Below are 23,532 nucleotides of genomic sequence, written 5' to 3' on the forward strand. Positions count from 1 at the left end.
ACAAACAACAAAGGGGGTGCAGGCCTGACTCACCTCCCAACCATGACAGCCGTGGGCGAGCCCACATTCTTGGCTGTCCCCACCGAGCCACGAGCTGAGCTAACTAGGATGACGTACCGACCAATCTCCTCCTCACGACGTCCCATACCGCCACGAAGCTGCCCTCGCAGGCCTCGAGACTGCTGTCGGCCTCGGCTGCACAAAGCAGGTGCACGTTTGCACTAGATCCAGGCTCCAAGACCATAGAGCTCTCACAAACTCGTGAGACTCTCTATCTCACAATAACTAACCTTGGCCACCCTTTTATAGGCTCTTGGCCGGTCATTGGGCATCCACACTTGGACGCCCGCCCGTCCATACTTGGGTGCCCGCCCGTTAGTATTTCCCTAACTCAGCTCGTCAATCAGCCTGCCTAGTTCCAAGCTTTCCCAAGCCTCGAAACTAGTCTTGCATGCGTGTAGCACACGGTAGATACACACTGTGCACATGACAGTAGCGTTTATATATCTAAGTATACATGGCTTCCTTGTAGATAGGGTGCGTTTATATATGAGAGTATATGTGGCTTTCCCACGCGAGCCAATTGGCTACACCCACCCTTCCTCCATCGCACAAGGATGAAACCTTCACCTAGCCCTTGACCACAAAGGTGTATGTTTTTTTTTGCGTACATCTGGGCAGGCACACGTGTAGAACATGGAGTTTGGACAGATGTCAACACTAATAGAGAGCTTTGTTGACATAAAGGAAAAGCATCGACGAAGAGGAGATTTGCAAGGAGGGGTCTCAATAGACAACGGAGGCAAGAAGAGATTGAAGAACTCCAACAAGAGATTTGTGAGGAGATTATAGCCTTGATGAAACATATACAAGAGGCCAAGGAAGAGAACTACCGAGGACGTGACGAAGAAGCATGTCAAGCATGGATTCAAGAATTTGCTGAGCCTCTCATTGGCAAACTAATGGCAGAATGGAGAAAGATCATGGCAGTATCGACAAAAGCCAAGGTGGAATCACGTTGGGTTGTGAAGCAGCCCAAGATCGAGAGCATTGGTCCGACAAAGGGAGAGCTTCCAAGATAGGAGGAACTCTTGAGAAATGTGATCACAAAAGATGGTGTTCCCAAGGAGGCCTCTCTAACCTCCTGGTGTGCCTGGCTCAGCTGGGACGCCACCCACTCACATGCAGGCTGCTGCTCCTGAAGGCGCTGAAGTGAAGCAAGGCTGCGTCTCAGCCGATGCTCCCGCTCGCGAATCTCTCCTAGCCGTGTCAAAGCTGCAGCGTGCAGAAAAGAGCTAAGCTCGATGAGTCCCTGGGCACACTGGCCTGCTGCATCTTGGTCAGAGCACTGACTATCATGCCAGATCCTCTCAATGTCCTCAGCGAGACTAGGATCTGTAAGTACCCTCTCTGGGATCCTCAACTGCAAGCTGTGCTCCCGTGTCCTCTCCTCAAATGTCAAGATAACTCGCGCATGATTTGAAAATGAGGTGCCAGCGAGAATGCCGACGGAGCCCCCTCGCTCCCCTAACCAGTCGCCCACATAAAAGCGATCAATCCGTGATAGATTAGTCCCTCCTTGCCGGCGATCCGACCGAGAGAAACTAAGACTGTCCTGAGAGTGGGAGAAGGCCCCATGCTGCCATACATCAGTGATCCTCAGTGACATGCAAAACCGCTCCCAAGCTACAAGCTCCGTGCCGTGCACTGTAACATGACTGTCTCCCACCCTATCGGTCGGGTCCTCAAGCATGTTGAAGTCTCCCCCGACACACCAATGTGCGGCCTCTGGCAATGCATCCGTAACCTGGTCCCAGAACTCTGCTCTGGCACTAGCATGGTTGGGCGCATAGACGTTGAGCACGCCCAATAGCTCATCATGCATCCTCAGAATGACATATTGTGCTCTACCAGGCACAATGATCCCTCGATCCACAATGGCCTGCCGCCATACATCTGCAATGACCATGCATACTCCTCCCTGTCCACCCAAAGGACCAAACCCTGCAGACCAAAAGGTGTCCCATCTACCAGGCATCACCGAACTATATCTCCAGATCGTGCTCTCACCCAAGTGGTGCTCCTGCATCATCAAAATATCAATGCTGCCACCAACCAGGCATCTCTAAAGCTCCTGCCTCAAGCAACCACGATAGCGTATAAAATGTGCTCCGCCAAGGCCCTGTACATTCCATGAGATGATCCTCATGGATGACCTGCTGAGGTGGATGCTGTCTCAGCCGTACGGCGGGCCTTCGCAAGCGGCTTGGATGGAGAGTAGTCCCCATCCGAGCGGCTGTAAATCTGCCCACCCGATGTACTGCAAGAATCACGGATCAGGCGCCAGTGGCCGTGACCCATGGCGACTGCCTCCCGCTCAGATAGAGCAACCTCGTGTATACATACATATCTAGGGTTGCATGCTAAGTTTGCCACTATGTGAACGACCAAATGACGAATCCCTGAGGCATCCACACTCCCGGGATCCAAGAAAAAATGAGCCAACTCCCATAGTCGGCCTATCACATCTGTCACCTCCAGATCGCTCACATGGTGAGAAAACTCAACTACCTGAGTCTTCAAGGTGCTAAGAGCGAGCTCCAGAGTCCACTCCCGGTCACAAGGGCCACAGAGAGGAAACGAGAAGGCCACTGCTGAATCAAGTGCCTCCTCCCCGCGGGCCGGATGTATCACTACATGAACTCGGATGGGTGCTGGCTCATGGGGGCCCTCTGCTCCAAAAAGCCGTGTGAAGGAGTAATCAAAAGCCTCCGAGCGCTGTCTAGTGCCGAGGCGACTCAGCCGACTGCGGATAGATGATATCTGTGAAGCCCGAATCGGCATGGTAAGTCTCCTTTGCGGTGCTCGATCAAGATCGGTGCTTAGAGCCCTCTTGACTGCAGGTGAACGCCAGGGGACTGCCAGGGTCTCCTGGGGAGCTGAGGCGGGCGGGGGGGGGGGGGGCGAGGGAGGTGGAGAAGGAGCCGTTGCCGAAACCGGAGCGGGGACGGGAGGCGGCGAAGGTGGAAGCGAGGCGGTAGGGGGGGATGGGGGTGGGGGGGTGAAGGAGGGGGTGCTGGCATCTCTTGGTCCTCAGTCGTCGCAAGGGTCTCCTCCTGTAGGGGAGCAAAGCTGTTCCTCACAGGAACCCAGTGATGCTGAGACTGTGGCTGCTGCTGCATCGGTCTCTGGGTGTGCTGCTGTGGTTGTCTCCCTCGACGGCGCCCCTGTCCAGGTTGCCACTCCGAGGTATCTGTGGCCTGAGCGGGTGTCCCGGAGGTTGCCTGCCGAGCCGCATCTGTGGGCGGGCCACCAGGGGCCTGCTGCTGCGGTGAGGGTCGGGGTCTCCTGCGAGGACAGGCCTTGGCCAGATGGCCGACCTGCCTGCAAATAAAGCACTGGTTCGGGAGCCCCGAGAACTCCACTCTCTGATCAATCCATCCCCCCCCTATCCGAGGTAGCTGAATGACCTTCGGAAGGGAGGAGATGTCAGGAACCAAAACTCTGACCGAAGGTAGCCCAACTGCTCTGGCCACCACTGAAGCTGTTGTGGGGCCAGTCTCTAGCAGCGAACCCACCAATGCTCCTAGCCTAGAAAGGAGCGGCAGGTACTCACGGCGGAGTCCAGGGAAGCAAACTGTAACATGGAAAAGGCGCTCTCCCTGCTCGGCCGCTGTTGGGTCAAAGCCATGCTGCCAAGGTCTGAAGAATGCCCGAGCTCCCCTGATGTCTAGGGGACTCATGGCTAGGACCTTGGCTACGCTCTGGGCAGTCTCGAACTCGATCTGGTAGTGACCACGGCCCAGTAGCTGAACGTCCAGGATCTTGCCCACATCTGCAAGAAGGCGGGCTTGGAGAAGATCCCGGATCTCCCCTCTGCTGGGGCGAGTGCTGACTATACGGCAAATGGTGGAGTGTGCTTGGAGGCGTTCCACCTCTGCGGCGAGGCTCGCTTCCTCTTCTGGCGAAAGAGAAAGTCTGATGGGGGTATCCTCAGGGGCGGGCGAGGGGGCTGCGGGAGAGTTCCTCTGAGGTGGGGCGGGAGGAGCCTCCATCAGTGTCTGAAGCTAAGTCGAAGGCGGAGCGAAAGCGGAGAGTCCTGCAAGAGCCGAGCTGTACACAAAGGGCAGAGGGGGAAGGCGGAAGGCAAAACCAGGGGACGGAAAAATCAGAAAAAAAAGGGGAGGCAAGGCGGCGAAGACAAAAAAAATCCCAAAGGGGGGAGGTGGAAACAGTCCGCAACAGGGGCGGGGGGGAAGATAAGGCGACGGCGGCGAGAAAAGGGGGGGCGGGGCGCTAAAGACAAGCGGGAGGGCGCGAAGGAGAGGAGTAGTAGTAGGGGCGGGCGCTGCAGCGCTGGGCCGCGCAGGACAAGGGAGGGGGGGGGGGAGCGCGAGTGCAGGCGGGGGGGAGAGGGGGGGGTGAGCAGACGCGATGGCGGGGAGAAGGCGTGCAGTCAAGCGCGAGCAGGGGGGGGAGCGCAGCTTCAGCGAGCGAGTTCCATCCTGATGGTGAAAAATCCTCACCGGATGATTTTATCACCCGCCCGGCGTACATGGATGTACACCTATCACATGGGATACGTTGTGCCAGTGGACGGATCCGGACCTCATCACACTAGCTGCGGATTGAGACAGGGCGATATGTGCATCAGATCTTGGATGACCGCATTTGTTAGCTATGCTACCAGGAGGTAGAGACAGAGGAACACTACATTTGCCGATGTACAATCTATTATGAGATCCGAGGGAGATATCACTGCCTCTTCCGAGAGGGTTTTGGGCCGTTACGCAGGGTCATGGAGTTTGAGGATTAGAGATGCTTGGGATTGTTTCTACTTGAGCTAAGGAGACACAGAGAGACCTTCTTGGTAGACAGGAGGCCGAGCCATGATGTACCTAGACAGATGACCCTGACAGATTTCTTCGGCACCAGCACCAGCAACCCAACCCACACACCTCCTGATACCTCCTCCATTGGGCCATCAGGGCACGGACCACGCTCCCAGGGAGTCACCACTGATAGAGCAGTTATCTTATGTCGTGCTCGTCGACCATGCCCACCAGGATCCCGACCACGTCATCCTCAACATCGCTAAATCAAAGCCATTATTGCTCGGCATGGGAGGCGCCTACCTCGCTTCTACGACCTCTCCATTCTAGACAGCCCCATGGCGGCGATACTTGATCTAAGGAGAGGGCAACACTTCAACTGATCAGCATACATGGATCTACTTGATATACATTTTTCAGTATTTTCCAGTATTTTCTACTCAGTATCATCTCGGAGTCTTACAGTTCTGTTCTTATAATTGTAGGACAATCAGTTTATTGCACTTTTTAGTCTCATTTAGTTGTTCTCTTTGATGAGACACCAACTTCAGATGTACTCTCAGTTTTGGTCTCATAGGCCACTATGGGCTCTTAGAGACGTTAATATATCATTTCATTTCATTTCATTTCTCTCATGGGAAATTGGCGCATTTTAGAGGAGGAGAAGACAATTTCCAGCAAAAACCAGTCTATATACATGCTTTTCGACATGCTTTCTTACCTCTTCTACTTGTGGTACATCCGGCAAATGATTACCTTATTGTTGTCCAACCCTGGGATGTCCTTTTCACCAGCTATCTCTTGGATATGTACCACCTAAAAACGCTTTTGAGCATTTCTATCGTCGACAATTCGACCGAAAGCTGATTTCTACTTACAAATTTCAAACAAATGTGTTGGTAAGATCTTCTCCAAGTTCTTTTAACCTACTCTATATCCGTGTGCTTGATCATTAAGGTCTCCCATGTCTCGGCTTGGCACACACATGCTTGTGTATGGATGCTAGTGGAGCTAGCTACTTGTGGCAAGAAACTGGGGATTGGGGGAGATTCTTCGCGACAAAGCTGTGGGGAATCAACTCCAACTTCAACAACTCATGTTTGCGAAGTGTTTTCATTGCATGAATGTCATTGGAAATCTGGCATGTGATGTCCATGAAGCTTGTATCTTGAGAAATCCCAAGTAATACAATCATATCACAAGGAGAGTCAGTCTTTTTTTGGCCCTATCGCTAGTGTCGAGATTGCTATTTTTGCCATTTCATCTTGTTTAATTGTATTAATAATTTAAGTGTGTGGCAAGATTGTGCTAATCTCCATCGGGGGTAATAATAGTTGTAGGGAAAGCTAGCATGGCTAGAGTCCTGAGTGATGGATGAAAGTTGGGATGTGATTGTGGATATTATTAACACATTCATCCCCAGTTTTTGCCCATTTTTGGTGTCCATTTGGTCCCCTTTTGTATGGCCCTTGCTTGTGGGCTGGCCACCCCTTTTTACTATTTTTCTGGGATTTTTCCTAGCCGTTCTAGCATTTTTCCAGTCGGCCATGTCCAACAGCTCCAGTCGGCCTGTTTATGAGCTCTAGTTGGCCAGCACTTCCCCACTATAAATAGTGGGTGTTGGCCTCTCTTTTTTCATTCAGTCTTGTACATATTTTGCTCCCTCACTTATGAGACTAACAGTTTCTCTTGCTTGGGACTGTTTTGGTTGAGTATATTCAGCATAGTTTGCTCCATATCTCTCTCTCTCTCTTGCACTCTCTGTTCAGCACATTCTAGTGCCACTTTGCTTCCGCTCTGTGCACTCTTTCATGGTATCATCGCTCCCGGTTTAGCAACCTTTTTGCTGCCCCAGATTCAGCCCTGTTTTCAGCACCTACTCCTTTGCGTTTTCTTCCAGATTCATAGCTTTTGCTGCTGCGTTTTTTGGACAGCACCCTGCTGGTCGCTTTTCCTTCAGATTGGCTTCACCAATTCAGCCATCTGGCTCTTGTTGATCAGCGTTTCATTGCCCACTTGGAGATTGGACTGTAGGCGGCCTGATTTCTACAGGATAGCACTTGTTCACTGCTGCGTTTTCCTCTCCAGTGGCCCTTTCCCTTTGCAGAGGGGGCTTGTGGTGTTGCAGGCTTTGGTGGCACTCTTGGTACTTGTGGAGGACACCTTTTCTTCAAAGATTGTGCGTTTTTTCTTGAGGAGAGCCCAAGCTACTGTCTTTGTTGTTGCCTTTCCCTCTTGCACCCTCTTATAGCATATTCCCTGGCCCTGTGTGGCTACCTTTTCTCTCTATCAAATCCGCATTTTTTGCTTCCCTCTTCTAGTGACCTCAAGGTTGGAGGTACAGTCGACAGAAGCTTTTGCGTTTTTTTGCTACAGGAGGATTCTCGGGTGCTGTCCAGCCTCTTAGGGCTGCGTTTTGGTGGGAGGAAAGACCCTATATCAGCGTTTTTTGATTTGGACAGTTTTATCTTATGAGGGTTGGTTCTCTTGATTGGATCAATGATCACAACTTCAGATTTGGCTCCCGTACCACTCTCTTGTTATTTCCTTGATGAGGCAGACAAGTTGGATGGTGGTAACTTTCAGTCATGGAAGTTGCAGGTTACTTCTATTCTCAGGGAGTATGGTTTGATGAAGTTTCTCTCGTACAAGAATCGGTGCTTGCCAGACCTTGCCTCTGCGGAGGATGTGTGTCGATGGAGGAAGACTGATGGACAGATCTATGGCTTTCTCCTCTTGAATTGTCAGAATTCGTTTCTTCGACACTTCTTCTATGCTCCTGATGATGCTTCTACCTTCTATGTGTGGCAGTTGCTTTGTGACCTGTATGGTGATGCTCGTGATCGACAGATGCTTTCTGCTTCTGGGTGTTGTGCAGCCAGTGATTTTGTGGATACTTCTTTTGGAGATGTTCCTGCAGCGAAGGATATCGGGCCAGTTTTGCTCATTGCATCTGAGGAGTTTGTTTCTCCTGTTGCCCTGCCTTCAGTTTCTGTGCATACTTCTCCTTGCCAGGATGATATCTCTGGTAATGTTTTTGAGGAAGACAGTGGGCATCTCAGAGGGCTTTGGTGAGTCTGTAAAAGATGATCTCTCTCCTTGGGAATGTTTACGCAACTCCAGAAGGTAGAGCCCAAGATAGCGCTGATCAGGATAGTCAATGACTTTGGCTAATGGCCCAGAACCCTCTCTGAACAGACAGTGGAATCTCCAATGTACTTCATAATACACCGGCTATCTGCAAACATAGTGCCCCTCTGTCTCCAGCTCCAGGGAACAAAGTGTGCATATGCGGTCCACTCTATCAATACCCTCAGCTCTCCCCGTCTCCACTCTATATGAAGAGACCCAGATCTGCCCAACAGCTATCCTCATGGCATGTGACATATGTCGGAATAGGTACCCAGGCTTTTGAATGAAGCCAGCAGTTGTGAGCCATAGGAAAGCCTCTCTGTAGAGTTGCATCTTGGTCCCAAGATGCTCGGGTGCCTGCCATGTGATATGGGTCTCCAGTTGTGAGAGGTTAGCTTGTATGAGGCGGTTAATCTTGTGACGTGTGAGAGGCAAGAGGGGGGCATCCATGCTATAGTTGAAGGGTGAAAGGCGGTCAATCTGGAAACCCTGTATCTGGAACCGTCTCGACACCCTAGCATACCATGAAGTGGGCTGACCATCTGTTGCGAGTCTCCGTGATGACTCAAGGGCTAAGCGTGGGAGTCTATCATGGCCCAGGGTGTATGTCCGCTGTATATATGTCACTGTCTGGAAGAGAGCCTCTACTACCAAGGGGAAAGCTCCAAACTTTGCTATGACAACCTGGTGTGGTACTGATGGTTTGCTTCTGATCATCCTCGATTACATCATGACCTGCAGCCTGTCCACCTTACTCCAGTTCATCCGCCCAAGATCTGGTTCCCAGAATGCTGCTCCATACATAGCTGTCGGTGTCACCAGAGTTTCAAAGAGCCACCCTTTCGTAATGGACTCTTGGAAATGGGCCTGAAAACAGTCTCTCTAGGCGGACTAGGGCTGCATATCCCCTCGTGAGGCGGAAGGCAGCTGGTTTCATGTTGAAAATGGGTCCCGTGAATGTGACTCCAAGATAAACATATGAGTCCACAATCTCCTCTGTGTCACCCCCATAAACAAAACTCCTGGCACTCCTCATGGCTTTCACTGCAGGTGTGGATGTATCAAAAACCATAACCTTGGTCTTGTCCAGATTCACCGTGAGATCCCGTTACTCACAAAAGGCCTGCAAAGCACCTTTCCTATGTGACATAGCTGAGGGAGACCTCTCGGCCATACTCATTAGCCCCATGCTTGATATTTTGGAGAGTGGTATACCATCTACTCGTTTCTATGTTCTTAGTATTTCCATGATGAGTTTCCATGGACAATTTTGTATCACCCAAGTGAGATAGCTATGTTTATGTTTTCTTTCTGTTTTAATTTTCCATTCCATGATGAGATATGCCATGGACATTATTGTATCACTTTGGTCTCATAGGCCCATTGGGTCTTTAGTAGACGCTTAATATATCTTTCTTTCTTTCTTTCTACCCTCATCCTGATACATCCCTCATTGGGAGCTGTTGCATGGTGCTAAAGGTGGTGGGACTGAGCTGGCGAGAGAAGGTCCTCCTATGGTGGGAGATAATGGCCGCGATCTGCCTGAAGTATCGGGGCCGTGGGGGAGGGCGTTGTGCTCTGCAAAGCTCAATGGCTCTGTCTAATCGCACTCCTCTCGATCTGGCTTGAACTGTTGCTGCCAGGTTGGGGACTGTTGTAGATGTCTTTGCATGGGATCCAGATGGAGGGTGGACTGCTCTAAAAGTCTCTGCTCGGAAGAAGTCTGTTAAGTGCCCTTTGCCTCGGTCCCTTCGCTGCTACTGGCCTGTGGTGTAGTAGGGACTCTTTGTGCTTGTGGAGCTCCAAGAGGAAGAGTCCTAGGCATCTCTGATCATGGTAGTCCATGACCCTAGAAAGTGGACCAATCCATCACGGAAGAGACAATGAAATCTCCCCTTGATCTCATAGTATACCGGGCGGCGGGCACCTACATATGTAATGCTTCTGTCTCAGCCTGTGTGTGACACAGCTCACATATCCGATCTGCTGGTGCAATCCTCACTGGTCCATATCTGGCCGTCTCTATGCGCAGCTGATCATTGATGGGAGGCTGTACGGATCTTGCCAATCGCACACCTCACTCCAAAAGAAAAGTGTGTATGCATGTATCTTGGCTGTGTGATGAAGCCATCCTCTGTCAAGTGAGGCATGTGGTCACGGTAGAAGCTCATCTTCGTCCCCAGTGGTTGTGTGGGTGACCTCCAAGTCGTCTGAATATCAAGCCAGATGATATCTTGCCGGATCACTCTGTTCCGCTCTGTGTGGCTGTGGTCATAGGTGGGGCCTCTATACTATACTGAAATGCTGGCAAAGCATCCGCCTGCATGCCATGAAGTCTTAACCATGTGCATACCAACACTGTGTATCCTCATCCCGGGCTAGCTGTCTAGAGGACACGCAAGCTAAGCGAGGGTATCTGTGTAGCGGGAGCCCCACCGATGGTAATAGAGAGAGAAAGAAAGAAAAAAAGATTTTATTAACGTCTTCCAAAAGACCGAACTCGGCCTATGAGACAAATCGGTGTACCTGTATGGGGTATCCTCTGTCATCCCAACAAAATGAAAATGTACTGAAAATCAATTAACACAAATCTGTTGTTGATTTCTTGCTATATCTGGAAAGAAGTTCAGTTTTCATCATCTCTGATGAGATTCATTGTAAATATTCAGCTTTTCAATATACATAAGTTGGGTTGAAAAAATCCAGTCTTCTGCTGTCATTCTCCTTCCTCTCTTCCTGTTCGCTGTATATTTTCAGTGTTTGTGCTTCGAAGTAGTTAAAAGAATCATGCTTCCGCTAGTGCTATTCTGACAGAGGTAAGGAGTTTCCCTTTGTGCTATCTAGAAAGTTTGTGAGTTGCAGCTATTGTCTTAAAAGTTGCTTGAATTATGATGTTTTTTAAAGGGGGTCTTATCTAGGCCTTTTGTGCTCTAGCCTTGCATGATCAATCTAGCTGCTGGATCAAAAATATGGGTTGAAGACAGCCAACTGGCTTGGGTGGGAGCAGAGGTAATTGATGTCGATAATCAGAAAGTGACAGCGAGGACAGAGAAGGGCAGGAAACTGGTAAGTACTTGCTTCACCTATTTCCAACATGATGTTTCTGAAGCATTGCAGCATTCTTTATTTATTATTATTTTTTGCAGGTATTTGCGTCAATCTCAAAGGTTCATCCAAGGGACACTGATGTATTACCTGGAGGTGTGGATGACATGACAAAGCTAGCTTATTTGCATGAACCGGGTGTTCTGTACAATCTTGCATGTCGGTATGAGCTGAATGATATTTATGTAAGTCACTTTCCCTATTACGACTCACAAAGGGTGCATTCAGGCTTGTCATTTATCATGTCTGTCTTCCTCATTGTGAATGTTTGGCGACCCATTGGATTCTAAAGTATAATCCTGCAAATGTAAGGGGTCCTTTAAAATTGGCGTTAAAGGAACCGATCGTTGACTATGCCTTGCTCTGAGATTGTTGACAACAGGCAAATAATTACCATTAGTGAAGGAGCTCTTAATGCAAAAGGAGGGTCTCTGTGGCTGTGTTAGGTTTTTGCTCTCATCCAACAGCTCGCAGGTCTTCAGATCTGCCAAAGGACTGGAGCTTTTTCTCTCTTCAAGCTATGTTAGGGTTTTTGCTAGTCCAGATCACCAAATGCTGTTTAGAAGTCTCCTGTACGAGTTGGAGGAATAGGCTGCACACTGTCTTCTCCTTATGAAATGATGAGCCATTTGTTGCCTTTAATCAAACTTCACAGCTTTGTCCCCTGATTTGGATTCTTTAAGCCTCTTCTTGTAATACAGGTCCTCCAGGGTATCTGCATGTCTATCATGGCGACATTGTCGCAGTGATGTCTCACGATGTCTCTTCTCTTGCTCTCGGGTCATGCTCTCTGAAAGAGTGGGACACTCCACCCGGGAATGAACACGCCGTGTAGGCTCATGCTGGGAATGTGTAGAAGAATCCGCTGTCTTGTCTTTCTCCTTTTGAGCATCTTGTGAATCACCACGGACAACCCTACAGGGGGGATTCCTTTTGAAGACCAGGTTACCAACCAAATCTAAGACCGTATCTCCCTTGCTCATCGAGTATGCAAGTGCGAGCTCACGATTTTTTCAACACCTATCTCATTGGCAATAGCATCAAATGTAACATTATGTGTAGTAGCCTTAGCCTTGGATTCCAAACTTTTCATACATCTGGATCATCCCGCAAAGCCATGAGCTCCTCAACCTCATGCATCAAAGTGTCAAGGCTTGAACCATTTTCCACAAAAAGGGCACTTGGCTCCGATACCAATGTAATGGGGCGGAAGCATATCCTGGAATCAATTAACCGGAAACAAGATTAAGAACAACAATCACAACACAGTACACGCACTCAAAAAGAAAATGAAATATCTTTACATGATATCACACTAGGGGCCGAGATGGGCCGACCGCCCTCCCCCTTTAGGTTATATTACCAAAAGGAGTCTATTTGGAATACAAGATCAAGATCTTGGGTGCCCATGGTTCGCCACCAGTCTGCATCTGACCGAGCTGCCTGCAAGTATATCAAACACTACTATCACAAAAGAGTCACAGAGACCTCAATTACGTTTAAAGATCTACTTTTGATTGATTGTGTACAAGCGATGAAAACAATAAAAAGAAAAGAGAATTCCCACTTGCAAAAGAGAGTTGGTCGTTCAGCTCCTCCATGATATGGCCCTCATGGACTGCCTGTGCACATTGGATTTTTCTTAGGAGGCAAAATTGAGTCCTTTGCATCAAATTAAGGCTTCAACAATATCCAAAATTTGGGGCTTTTCCAAATTGGAGCCTCTTGCTTCAAATTGAAGCCATTCTTGGTCATGCGCCTTGGCCCCCAAGCCTAAAATGATTGCCCAAGCATTTACGCCCTTGAAAAAGGGCAAATCTTACTCCACCAACTAGGAGAAGTTTTAAACTTTGAAAATTTATCTTTAATTCCTATTATGAGTCAAGGAGGGTTCTCTTCCCGGGTAGTCCCCTAAAATATGATAAATAATCCCTGTTTATATGTTGTAAGTCTTGGTTCTATAAAAGGCTCAGTTTTTCGCTTATCCCTACTTAGAGCCAGGGGAAGTTTGTTTTTGAGTAGATTGATATAGGCACAATCATGTTTGGTCAAGCTCTTCTATCAGGCCTGACGCTAGGGTTGCACATTGTGTTCTTTTGTATCACGTGTTGCAGTCTAGAGCCCAAATCACCATGGTTATTGAAGGTCTTCTCAAGCATCTCCACCTTCTTTCCGCCGAAGGGGGGTTTGTTGGGATTCGGAGTCTCATGTGTGCATGTCCCCTCAGTGTATATGAACACCCTCTTATGAGAGGATAGGATAAGTGTGCCATGTGTCATCAGGATAGTGTGTGTGATTTCTATGGGTCACAAGATAAGGCTACTTAGTCTACAAAAGCATGTACTTGTGAAGGGTTTCATCATTAGTCAAGCAATCATCAATTAGTCATGCCCATAACTATACAATTCTCTCAAGCTTAAGGTGAAGGAAGTGCCTCTATTGGCCTTGCCGGATCCTAGCAGACCATTTGTGGTTGAGATTGATGCTAGTGATTTTGCGATAGACGTGGCATTGTTCCAAGATGGCCGACCTATGGCATCTGAAGACAAGAAGCTTGACGATATGCAGGTCAATGGCACACTCAAGAGAAAGAGTTGTATGCGGTGATACATACTCTGAAAACTAAGCGACATTATCTTTATAGAACCAAGTTTGTGCTCGTGACCACAAGTCGATTAAGTACATTTGTGATAGACCTCAATTGAGGGGGAGGAAGGCACATTGGGCTGAGTTGATGCAAGACTTTGATATGCAAATAAAGTATCGAAAGGGTAGCTTGAACGGAGTGGCGGATGCCTTGATTAGAATTGGGAAGGTGAACTCGTTGAGCTTCACTGAGATCACGACTAACCTTCATGCCTTGATTATAATTGGGAAGATGAACTTTTTGAGCTTCACCAAGATCACGACTAACCTTCATGACTCTCTCAGAGGAACATGTGAGACCGACAATCATTTTGGTCAGTATTGGCAGTAGGTCCAAGCAAGGAGCTCCATAAATACAGACCAAGACTCAAGAGTCATGCCATCTCTGAGTGTGACAAGTGGTCAATTCCTTATCTGGAGTGGATTGATGTTTTGGAATGAGAAGATTTGCGCATCGGATAATGCTGAGATTAGAAAAAGGATCTTGTATGAATGTCATGACACTCTCACAGAGAACCTATGATTTGGTGATACGGACGATTTACTGGCCCAAGGCCTAAGATGAAGGCATATGTTCAAGACTATGTGGTAAAGTGACGTCAATGTCAAGTGAATAAGGCTAGACATCTTAGGGCTGGAGTTATGTTACATCCTCTAGAGATCCTAGAAGGTAAATGGGAGATTATTTCCATGGACTTCATGATAGGTTTGCCATGGACCAACAGAGGACATGATGCTATCTGGGTGGTGGTAGATAGATTGACGAAGCTAGCACGACTTTCAACTAACAACAGTGATAATGAAGGCAACTAAATTCGTGCAACAATTTGTTGAGCAATCTTTCAGGTTGTATGAACTTCCTTTTGATATAGTTGATGATAGGGACTCGAAGTTTTCTGGACACTTCTCACGCTTAGTTTTCCAGACATTGGAGACTATGCTGAGTATGAGTTCCTCTAATCATCCTCAATATATGGACAAACACAGAGGGAGAGGAGATCAGGTTTTGGAGGATATACTTTGTGCATAAGTCTCCAAGAGACCATCAAATTGGGAGATCGTCGAGTTTGCCTATAATAGTGCTATGCATGCGGCTAGTGTTAGATTTAGCGTTTGCATAGTCCAAGCTAAGCTATGGTGGATCAAAGAAATCCATGGTATATCTATAGAGAGACAGAGAGAGACAGAGAGACAGAGAGACACAAAGAGAGATGTGACAAAGCTCAGAGAGATCTGAGACACCCGTTGATCCCAAAAGTGTGTGCCTGATGGCATGTGGACACTATATGGGTGATCACTTGGCTATGTCTCCTCTCCCAACTTCAGCACAAGCTTAGCACTCACAAAGTTGTGACAACTCCTAGGGTCAAAAAGAATGTGCACATTTTTTATGGACTGACCAATACATCCGTATTAGTTCCGTGGGATTGAAAACTTTCATGCTAAAGATACAACCCTTGCAAGAACCATAATTTAAGACAATAGTGTGTACGGAAGTAATTTTATCTCTAGCCTCGGTCGCATGGGCTTCCTTTGACTTTGATTTGCCCTTCGATTGTGGGTTGTTTGTCCTCATGTGCCCTTGTTGACCACAAGTGAAGCATCGACCCTTCGTAATGTACTGAAGTGGCTGCTCCCCTTTCTTTGATATCTTCAAATTTGCGTCTCCCATAGTTTGTGATTTATTTTGGGTCTCTGTTGGAGTTTGTGAAGTCTTCCCATGCTTAACTTGCGTTTATGTTGGGATCCTACTTGGTCTCTCGAAGACGGTTGTTGGGGTTTCTTTGATAGTTTTTCACCATGGTCTCTCATCATAAATCTTAGCAAATCAGATGGCATCATCCTTAGTCAAAGGATGGAACTCAAAATGTGTACCCCACCTTTGGAGCTAGGAGTCAAGTGTCTCTTGAGTCCTCTGCTTTTAAGAGGGTGCTACTAATGGTGTTTTAGCTCCCCGTGCAATCACCAAGCCTGCCAATATTGCTCACATAACAACAATGGTGTTGGTAAGGTTCGAAATCTGCTGCACAAGCAAGACCATCCTTGCGTCCCAAGTCCACTTTAGTGACCAAGTCATCAATCATCACATCATCATCGTGATGATCGTCAAGGTGAACATTCTCGTCCATTGCAGGAAAGTGTTTTGTTTGAAGAATTCTTTTTTTCACAACATCTTTTCTTGTATGCACTCCATGCATAGGGCTGTTAGGCGACATGAGAGAATTCTTTTTTTTCACATCTTTTCTTGTATGCCCTCTTTGCATAGGGCTGTTAGGCCACATGAGAGACTAGCATGAACCACTTGGTTCCTACTAAATTTTCAAGGTTTGACGTGCTCAGCCTAGTACTTCCCAAAGGCTTCTTGAGAGAGTCTAGTAGAGGATTAAGCCAAGAAACACAAGATTTTACCAAACATTGAATACTTAATCTCTGTTTTACCAAAGTCATCTGCAGATTTGATGAAGAGCTTGGATCTCACTATAGACTTGATCAAATAAAAAATTGTCTTCACCAGCTTGTAGAGCACCCTTGAAAACCCCTAGGGCCAAGAGGAATTAGAGCCATTGTACCTGGTGTAGACAAGATCTCATTTTTCCTTCAGAAAAAAGGCGCCAGCGATTTAGCGAAAATTGGCAGCAGCGCTCGGCGGTTTGCTGATTTGTGTTGATGGGCTGGAGCATGGGGCTTGTGGCTATGTGTGGCTAAAAGCTATTTGGTCTTCAAAAGCCCATTAAATAGCTTCCAACAATGCATCTAGTTGTTGATAACAATGGGTAGGTGGTATCTGTGGAGGTAGAAGAAGAAGCAATAGTGTATGTTAGGAAATAATCTTGAGGAGGCTCTTATTGATGCTGGTGGTGTACTTAAGGAGCCACAAGGGATGCTAGTGGTGCCATCAAAGTTACCTCAGTATTGCTACATCATATATATAAATGATCATTGCATCCAACATGCTAACAATACGTCATTGTGCTGGCTTTCTCATGCCAGGTCTGCCTATGTTGAGGAGTGATATTTTCTTCCAAAGCTTTGGCTCCTCTGACAAGAACTCCCAATTTTCTTTTTCCCATTAGGAAGTTTCTCATTGTGAACTTCCATGCTTGGAAGTTGTTCTTGTCCAGCTTCTCCATTGATAATCTAGGATAGATTGCCAGCAGACATGATTACCTTCAACAACTTACCAAACAACACTTATAGAAACCTCTACACTTACAACAAACCTGCAATCTCCAACACTGTTACTTCCTATGGTACTACTTTAGACATGTTATACTGCCACTATATGTGAACTAGCCACATTTATGTGACCAAGTCACCTCCTATGGTACTACTTTAGACATGTTATACCAGCCACTATATGTGACCAAGTCATTGACCATCACGGCATCATCTTGATGGTCATCAAGATGAACATTCTCGTCCATCGCATGATCGCTATGTGCTTCGTTAGCCATACACAAGAAGTGTGTGTCTCCTTGGTCAAGAGGGCTGAAAGAACTCGGGCAGCTTCCAAGAGTGGGATTTGTACTTAAGAGCGTGGGAGAGCGGGATTTTGCAGCACTTCATCTGTACACTCGGCGCACGAGAATTTCCTTGAGCAGCAACAGATCAGCTTTGGATTTATTGGAGAACCAATGAGTAAGGCCTCTTTTTATACTAAAAAATTAGGCCCTCCTTGTGCTTTTGAAAAAGAAAAAAGCTAGTGTGCTTTTTCTTTGCTTGGAGATTCCCCTATTAAAAAAAAACTCATCGAATATCTTAAGTGAAAAACACTTGCTTTTTCACACTAAAAAAACGATTGAAGCTTTTTTCTAAAAAAACAAGACATGTTTTCTGTATCCCTGTGCTGTTCCTTTCCTACTACGCATACAGCCTTGTGCTTTTTTTTTTTTGGTACTGTTGTGTTGCTTACACGCCACCTTGGGGTTATTGCCATAGTCAACTTGCCCTAGGGTTTAGGGAAAGAGAAGCGATGAGAGAAATACTTGGAATCCGGACATCCAAGCCTAGACACGCATACCTTCATCAGCCTCTTTGTTAGGGTTGCTTTGATAACAACTTCAAAGCCCTTCCCAAGATCTGTCCTAATCACAGTTGTAAACACAATTAGTACTAAACCAAATCATGAGGTAGTGGGTCATCTCACATCCAACCACGCATGGCATCCATCGATCTCCCCCAAGCCAAGGCTAGGACTCTTGCACAATCCCATAGGCCCATGTCTAGCTCGAGTGTCCCATACTACTGAAGCTTGTCCGAAGGCCTTTGACATGTCAAGCTACATACTCGCCATGTGCACGGCATGAACATGTTTGTTGCTCTCTTGGTCAAAGCTAGACCTTTTGTGGTTTACCCCACAACTGTGTCTCATAATAACCCATGCCCTCACTTATATAGTGGTAACTACACCATAAATGGTTGTTCTGCATAAACAACCATTAAGCATGTTTTATCAATCCAAGAACCCTAGCCAAGTATCTACTTGCTAATCCGTCATTCTGGGGCTCCCTAACCCCGTTGGATTAGGTCCAAGGTCACCGCGAAACGTTTCACTATTAAAATGAAACGATTGTTGAGATATCGAGCTCATCTAGTGAGGCTGTGGGCACTGATGACCCGCCTGGGAGATAGGCCCCACACTTACACCACTGGCATGGTTGGTGAGATCATGGGTGATATGCGGCCAGTGGGATGACAGGCTGTGTGACAGCCGTTCTAGAGATTGGCATAGTTATAGCGCCAGCTCATTTAGTTGGGTTCACACTATAGAGAACCCTAGTATGTATTTGGTTGAGTACCTTTTCATATGTGAGTACTCTTATCTTTGTATATGGTGTGTTGAGTGTTGAGTGAAGAAGAAGAAGATTTTCAGCCTCTCACCTTGTGTGTTCTCTCTTAGGGTTTTGTGAGTGTGTGTGTGCTTGTAAGAGCTCAAGCTCTCTTCTCCCCTGCATCTTTTCATGGTATCAGAGCCAAGTTCATGCTAGGGTTGAGCTGCAAGTAAGAGAAGCACAAGAAGCGGTACGAGGGTAAGAGCTTCAACTACTCTTCCCAATTTGTGTTGGTGACTACATCCTTGTCGGGAGCTCTACGGGAGGCACCGACAAACGACCTCTGATTGAGGAGCTTTCTTCGCGGGAGTCAAGCTATCGGACAAATTTTTTTGGACCGAAAACGCGTTCCGAGCACGTTAGGACCTCCGTTTTTCAGAAAGCAGGCGATTTCGAGCACTGCGGGTAAGTCATCGATTCTCTGCAGAACTCTGTTTTAAGAACTGCAGGAAGACAGATTGGCTGTGCATACACTGTGTGTGCTGCAAGGAGGTCAACAGTTGCCATTGGGTGTATGTATGCACATTGAGGTCACTGGTTGTGACATTTGAGTGTACTGCAGTACCGCTGCAGAAAATACAGCAATTTATGCAAGACAAACCAGAGTGCTGTTTCTGGTAAATTTGTGTGTCTGGCAAGATATCAAATGATGGCATAAACCAGATTGTTGTTGAGAAGCTTGATAAGAACAACTTCCATGCTTGGAGGTTCAGGTTGACGAATTTCTTGATGGGAAAGGGTTATTGGGACTATATAGAAGGTGAGCATGAAGAGGCACCGGAGATACCAGACATCAATCCGACTGTTGCAGATGTGAAAGAGTTCAAGGATTGGAACCAAGGAGCGAGAAAAGTTATGTATTGGCTCTCTATCAGTATACAGGACACCATGATTGGGCACATACAGGATGCCAAGTCCCCCAAGGAGTCGTGGGACACCTTGGTAGAACTCTATGAAACAAATACCAAGGCACGAAAGATACAGTTGAAGAATGAACTTCATACTGTGGAGAAAAAGAGTATGTCTGTGAATGACTATGCATTGAAGATAAAAGATATTGTGGAATCCTTTGCATCTATTGGTGTTTCAGTAGATGATGATGATAAGGTGGAAGTCTGTCTACGTGGTCTCGGGCCACAATACAAGGCGTTCAAGACGTCTATTCAGACTCGGGAAAACATTCCCAATTTTACGGATTTGGTGTCTATGCTGATTATAGAAGAGAAGAGCTTGGGTGAAGACTAACAGTCTTCACAAAACAAAAACAGTTCAGAGCAACAGGCCTTCTATAACAGTTCAGGAAGAGGACGCGGTAGAGGAGGCTGTGGACGCGGTCAAGGAGGTGGCCGAACAGGTAATCAAAATTATGGCCAGCAGCAGCAATAACAACAGTCCCAGAATTTACAACAACAACAACAATACGCAGGTGGAAGAGGCCAATTCAGAGGCAGGGGGAGTCAAAGAGGTCGTGGAAATTGACAAAGGCAGCATAATGATACACGTGGATGCTTTTATTGTGGTAAGCCTGGACATGTGCAGACAGATTGTTATAAGAAGTAGGTTGACATGCAAAATGGGAAATTGTAGCAAAACAACTATGCATCCTCGAGCAAAAACAATGAGGATAATGAAAGGTTGTTTATTATGCAGCATGTCGTGAATGCCATGTCTGAAAATGTTGAAGCAGTACATAAAGATGATGTATGGTACGTTGATTCAGGTGCTTCGAAGCACATGATAAGTCATGGGGAGTGGTTCAAGGAGATGAAAAACCTTGAAAGACCAGGTTTTGTGGAAACATGGGATGACACTCTTCATCCAATTGTCCATGTTGGAGATGTGCCATTGTCTATGCAGGATGGCAAAGTGAAGTACCTTGCAGATGTACTTCATGTTCCGAACATAACAAAGAATCTGGTTTCAGTTAGCCAGATGATTAAGCAGGGTTTGCAGGTTCGGTTCAATCCTGATGGTTGTTATGTTGAAGACTTTAAAGACAAGTGCAGGTTGGTTGCAAAAGACAACAGAGTGGGCAGAATGTTTACATTGAATGTAAACACGCCTGAAGTGAGTGCTGCAATGTTTGCAAATGGTTCAGGAATTGTTGCAGACACAGACATTTGGCATAAAAGAATTGGATATGTGAATGTGCAGAGAATGAAGTCTATGCAAACTAAAGGAATTGTGACAGGGCTGCCAAAATTTAAAGTTGAATGTATGCAGAGAATATGTGAAGCATGCCAATTTGGAAAGCAAACAAAGCATGTATTTCCAGGTAACAGAAATGTGAGCAGAAATGCACTGAATGTTGTGCATTCAGATGTATGGGGTCCTACGAAGACCATGTCTATGGGAGGCTGCAGGTATTATGTGACATTTATTGATGACCACACAAGGAAAGTGTGGGTATACTTCATGAAGGAGAAGGGTGAGGTGTTCACTCACTTTCAGAATTTCAGAGTTATGGTTGAAAAGCAAACAGGGAAATATGTAAAGTGCCTAAGGTTAGATGGAGGGGGAGAGTACTTCTCCAATGAGTTCTTTGAATTTTTGAAGAAGAATGGTATTTGGAGACAGTTTACACGCAGATACAATCTGTAGCAAAATGGAGTTGCTGAGCGAAAAAACAGGCACATTGTTGAGATTGCGCGAGCATTGATGGAAGAGAAAAATATGCCGCATAGCTATTGGGCTGAGGTTGTTTCTACAGCATTTTACATCATGAACAGGACTCCAACTGTAGCCATACATGATATAACTCCAGAGGAGAGGTTTACTGGCAAAAAACCTGATTTGTCTCATCTAAAAGTTTTTGGATGCATTGTATATGTGCTTGTGCCAGATGAGCTGAGAACTAAGCTAGATCCAAAAGCTGAAAAATGTGTGTTTATTGGATATTCTCTTGAGCAAAACGGATACATGTGTTATAACCTTGCTACACGTGAGGGATGTTGTCTTTGATGAGATGAGCAGCTGGTATGCTGTTGAAAAAGAAGCTGTTAGGGTTGATGTGAGAGGAAATGTGGTTGCACAGAATAAAAGTCAGCAATCACAGTCTTTGAGTGGTCCAGGAGAGTCCTCATCTAGTGGTTCAGTTGATAGACCATGGAGTGACAGGCTGCGTCATAATACCAGTCCTGCAAATGTGATTAGTATATCACACAAAGAAGAGAAAGTGGTTGAGCCCCTTAGTATGGTTGACATTTCTGCAGGGCATTCTCATGTTGATGGAGAGTCTAGTGGCTCAGAGATGAGCCTTGATGAGGAGCTTGGGATACCAGCTATGAGAACACAAGGCTATGGAAGCCATGAATGCAAAGCTACGAAGATCTGGGAGAGTGAAGAATCTTGTGCAGAGGTTTACCTATGATGGTTATGTGGCACATCACTATGCATACATGGCAAAGGTTGTGCAGGTTGTAGAGCCCACATGCATTGATGAGGCTATTGGAAATGTGTGTTGGGAGAAAGCTATGGAGATGAGGAGATGGATGCACTATATGGAAATGAGACTTGGATTTAGTGCAATTGCCTGAAGGTAAGAAAGCCATTGGATGCAAGTGGGTGTACAAAGTAAAACATAACAGTGATGGAAGCATAAACAGGTACAAGGCAAGATTGGTAGCCAAAGGATATGCGCAGACATATGGCATTGATTATGAGAAAACTTTCAGCCCAGTTGTCAAGATGGCAACAGTGAGTTGTGATAGCAGTGGCTGCGTCAAAGAAATGGTCTTTACATCAGATGGATGTAAAGAATGTATTCTTGCATGGGGATTTGCAGGAATTGGTGTATATGTTACAGCCACCTGGTTATGAGGATGTGAGTCACCCCGAGCATGTTTGCAGGTTGAAGAAAGCCTTGTATGGCTTAAAACAAGCACCAAGAGCATGGTCTGACAAGATTTCTGAATATCTCGTGACTATTGGCTTTCCTGTAGCCAATGCAGATTTCTCGCTGTATGTGAGACACAGTGATAAGAGGGGTTGTGCTTGTTGTCATCTATGTAGATGACTTGATCATTACGGGGGACCATGATGCAGAGATCTTTGATGTAAAGATCTTGCTTAGACAGAAGTTTGAGATGAAGGATCTGGAGGAGCTCAGATATTTCTTGGGCATTGAGGTGATTAGGTCACCACATGGTATTGGATTATTGCAGAGACAGTATGGCTTGGACATGTTGTCCAAGTATGGTATGACAGGTTGTAAGCCTATCTCAGTGCCATTGGATCAGAATGGCAAGTTGAGTGCAGATTCAGGAGAGATTTTGGAGGATCCTACTATGTATAGGCGCATAGTAGGAAGCTTGATCTACATGATGATCACCAGACCAGATTTGAGCTATGCTGTTGGGTTGGTGAGTCAGTTTATGCAGGTTTCTCGGAAGCCGCATTTGGATGCATTGAGACGCATACTGAGGTATGTGAGGTCTACTCTGCATTGTGGACTATTTTATGAAACTGGGACAGAGATATGTGTACATGGGTACACAGATGCTGATTGGGTTGGTAGTATCTCAGATAGAAGATCTACTAGTGGCTTCATGTTTTCTTTGGGGAGTGCTGCTGTGACTTGGAGCAGCAAGAAGCAGCCTACGGTTGCTCTATCCAGTACAGAGGCCGAGTACAGAGGTGCTGCTATGGCAGCATGTGAGGTAGCTTGGTTGAGAAAGCTACTTGCAGATTTGGGTCTATCAGTGGATAGACAAGTTGATTTTCTGTGACAACATTAGCAGTATACAGTTGGTCAGGAACCCAGTCTTTCATGCTCGCACGAAGCATATAGAGGTTCACTACCATTTTGTCTGAGAGAAGGTCTTGGCAGGATTGTTTATGTCAGCACAGCTGATATCTTCACCAAAGCCTTGGGTACAGAGAAGCTCCGTAGATTCAGGGCTTCGCTTGGTGTACATGAGATGGAGTTGAGCTCGAGGGGGAGTGTTGAGATATCGAGCTCATCTAGTGGGGCGGTGGACACTGAT

The 23,532-nt window shown here is 46.6% G+C and overlaps 1 protein-coding gene across 1 annotated transcript in view; it reads left to right on the forward strand.

Moving 5' to 3' along the window:
• The window catches only part of LOC147611518 (myosin-11-like), a 151,537-nt gene that overhangs the window by 13,723 nt on the left and 114,282 nt on the right, over nucleotides 1-23,532 (forward strand). The window contains exons 2-3 of the mRNA XM_086784912.1: nucleotides 10,899-11,030; nucleotides 11,111-11,254. Of these exons, the coding sequence (XP_086641038.1) occupies nucleotides 10,899-11,030; nucleotides 11,111-11,254 (276 nt within the window). The remainder of the gene's footprint in view (nucleotides 1-10,898; nucleotides 11,031-11,110; nucleotides 11,255-23,532) is intronic.

This window comes from Cibotium barometz, chromosome 47 (assembly GCF_041138505.1).
Source record: "Cibotium barometz isolate CiBa-2024 chromosome 47, ASM4113850v1, whole genome shotgun sequence".
Lineage (NCBI taxonomy): Eukaryota > Viridiplantae > Streptophyta > Polypodiopsida > Cyatheales > Cibotiaceae > Cibotium > Cibotium barometz.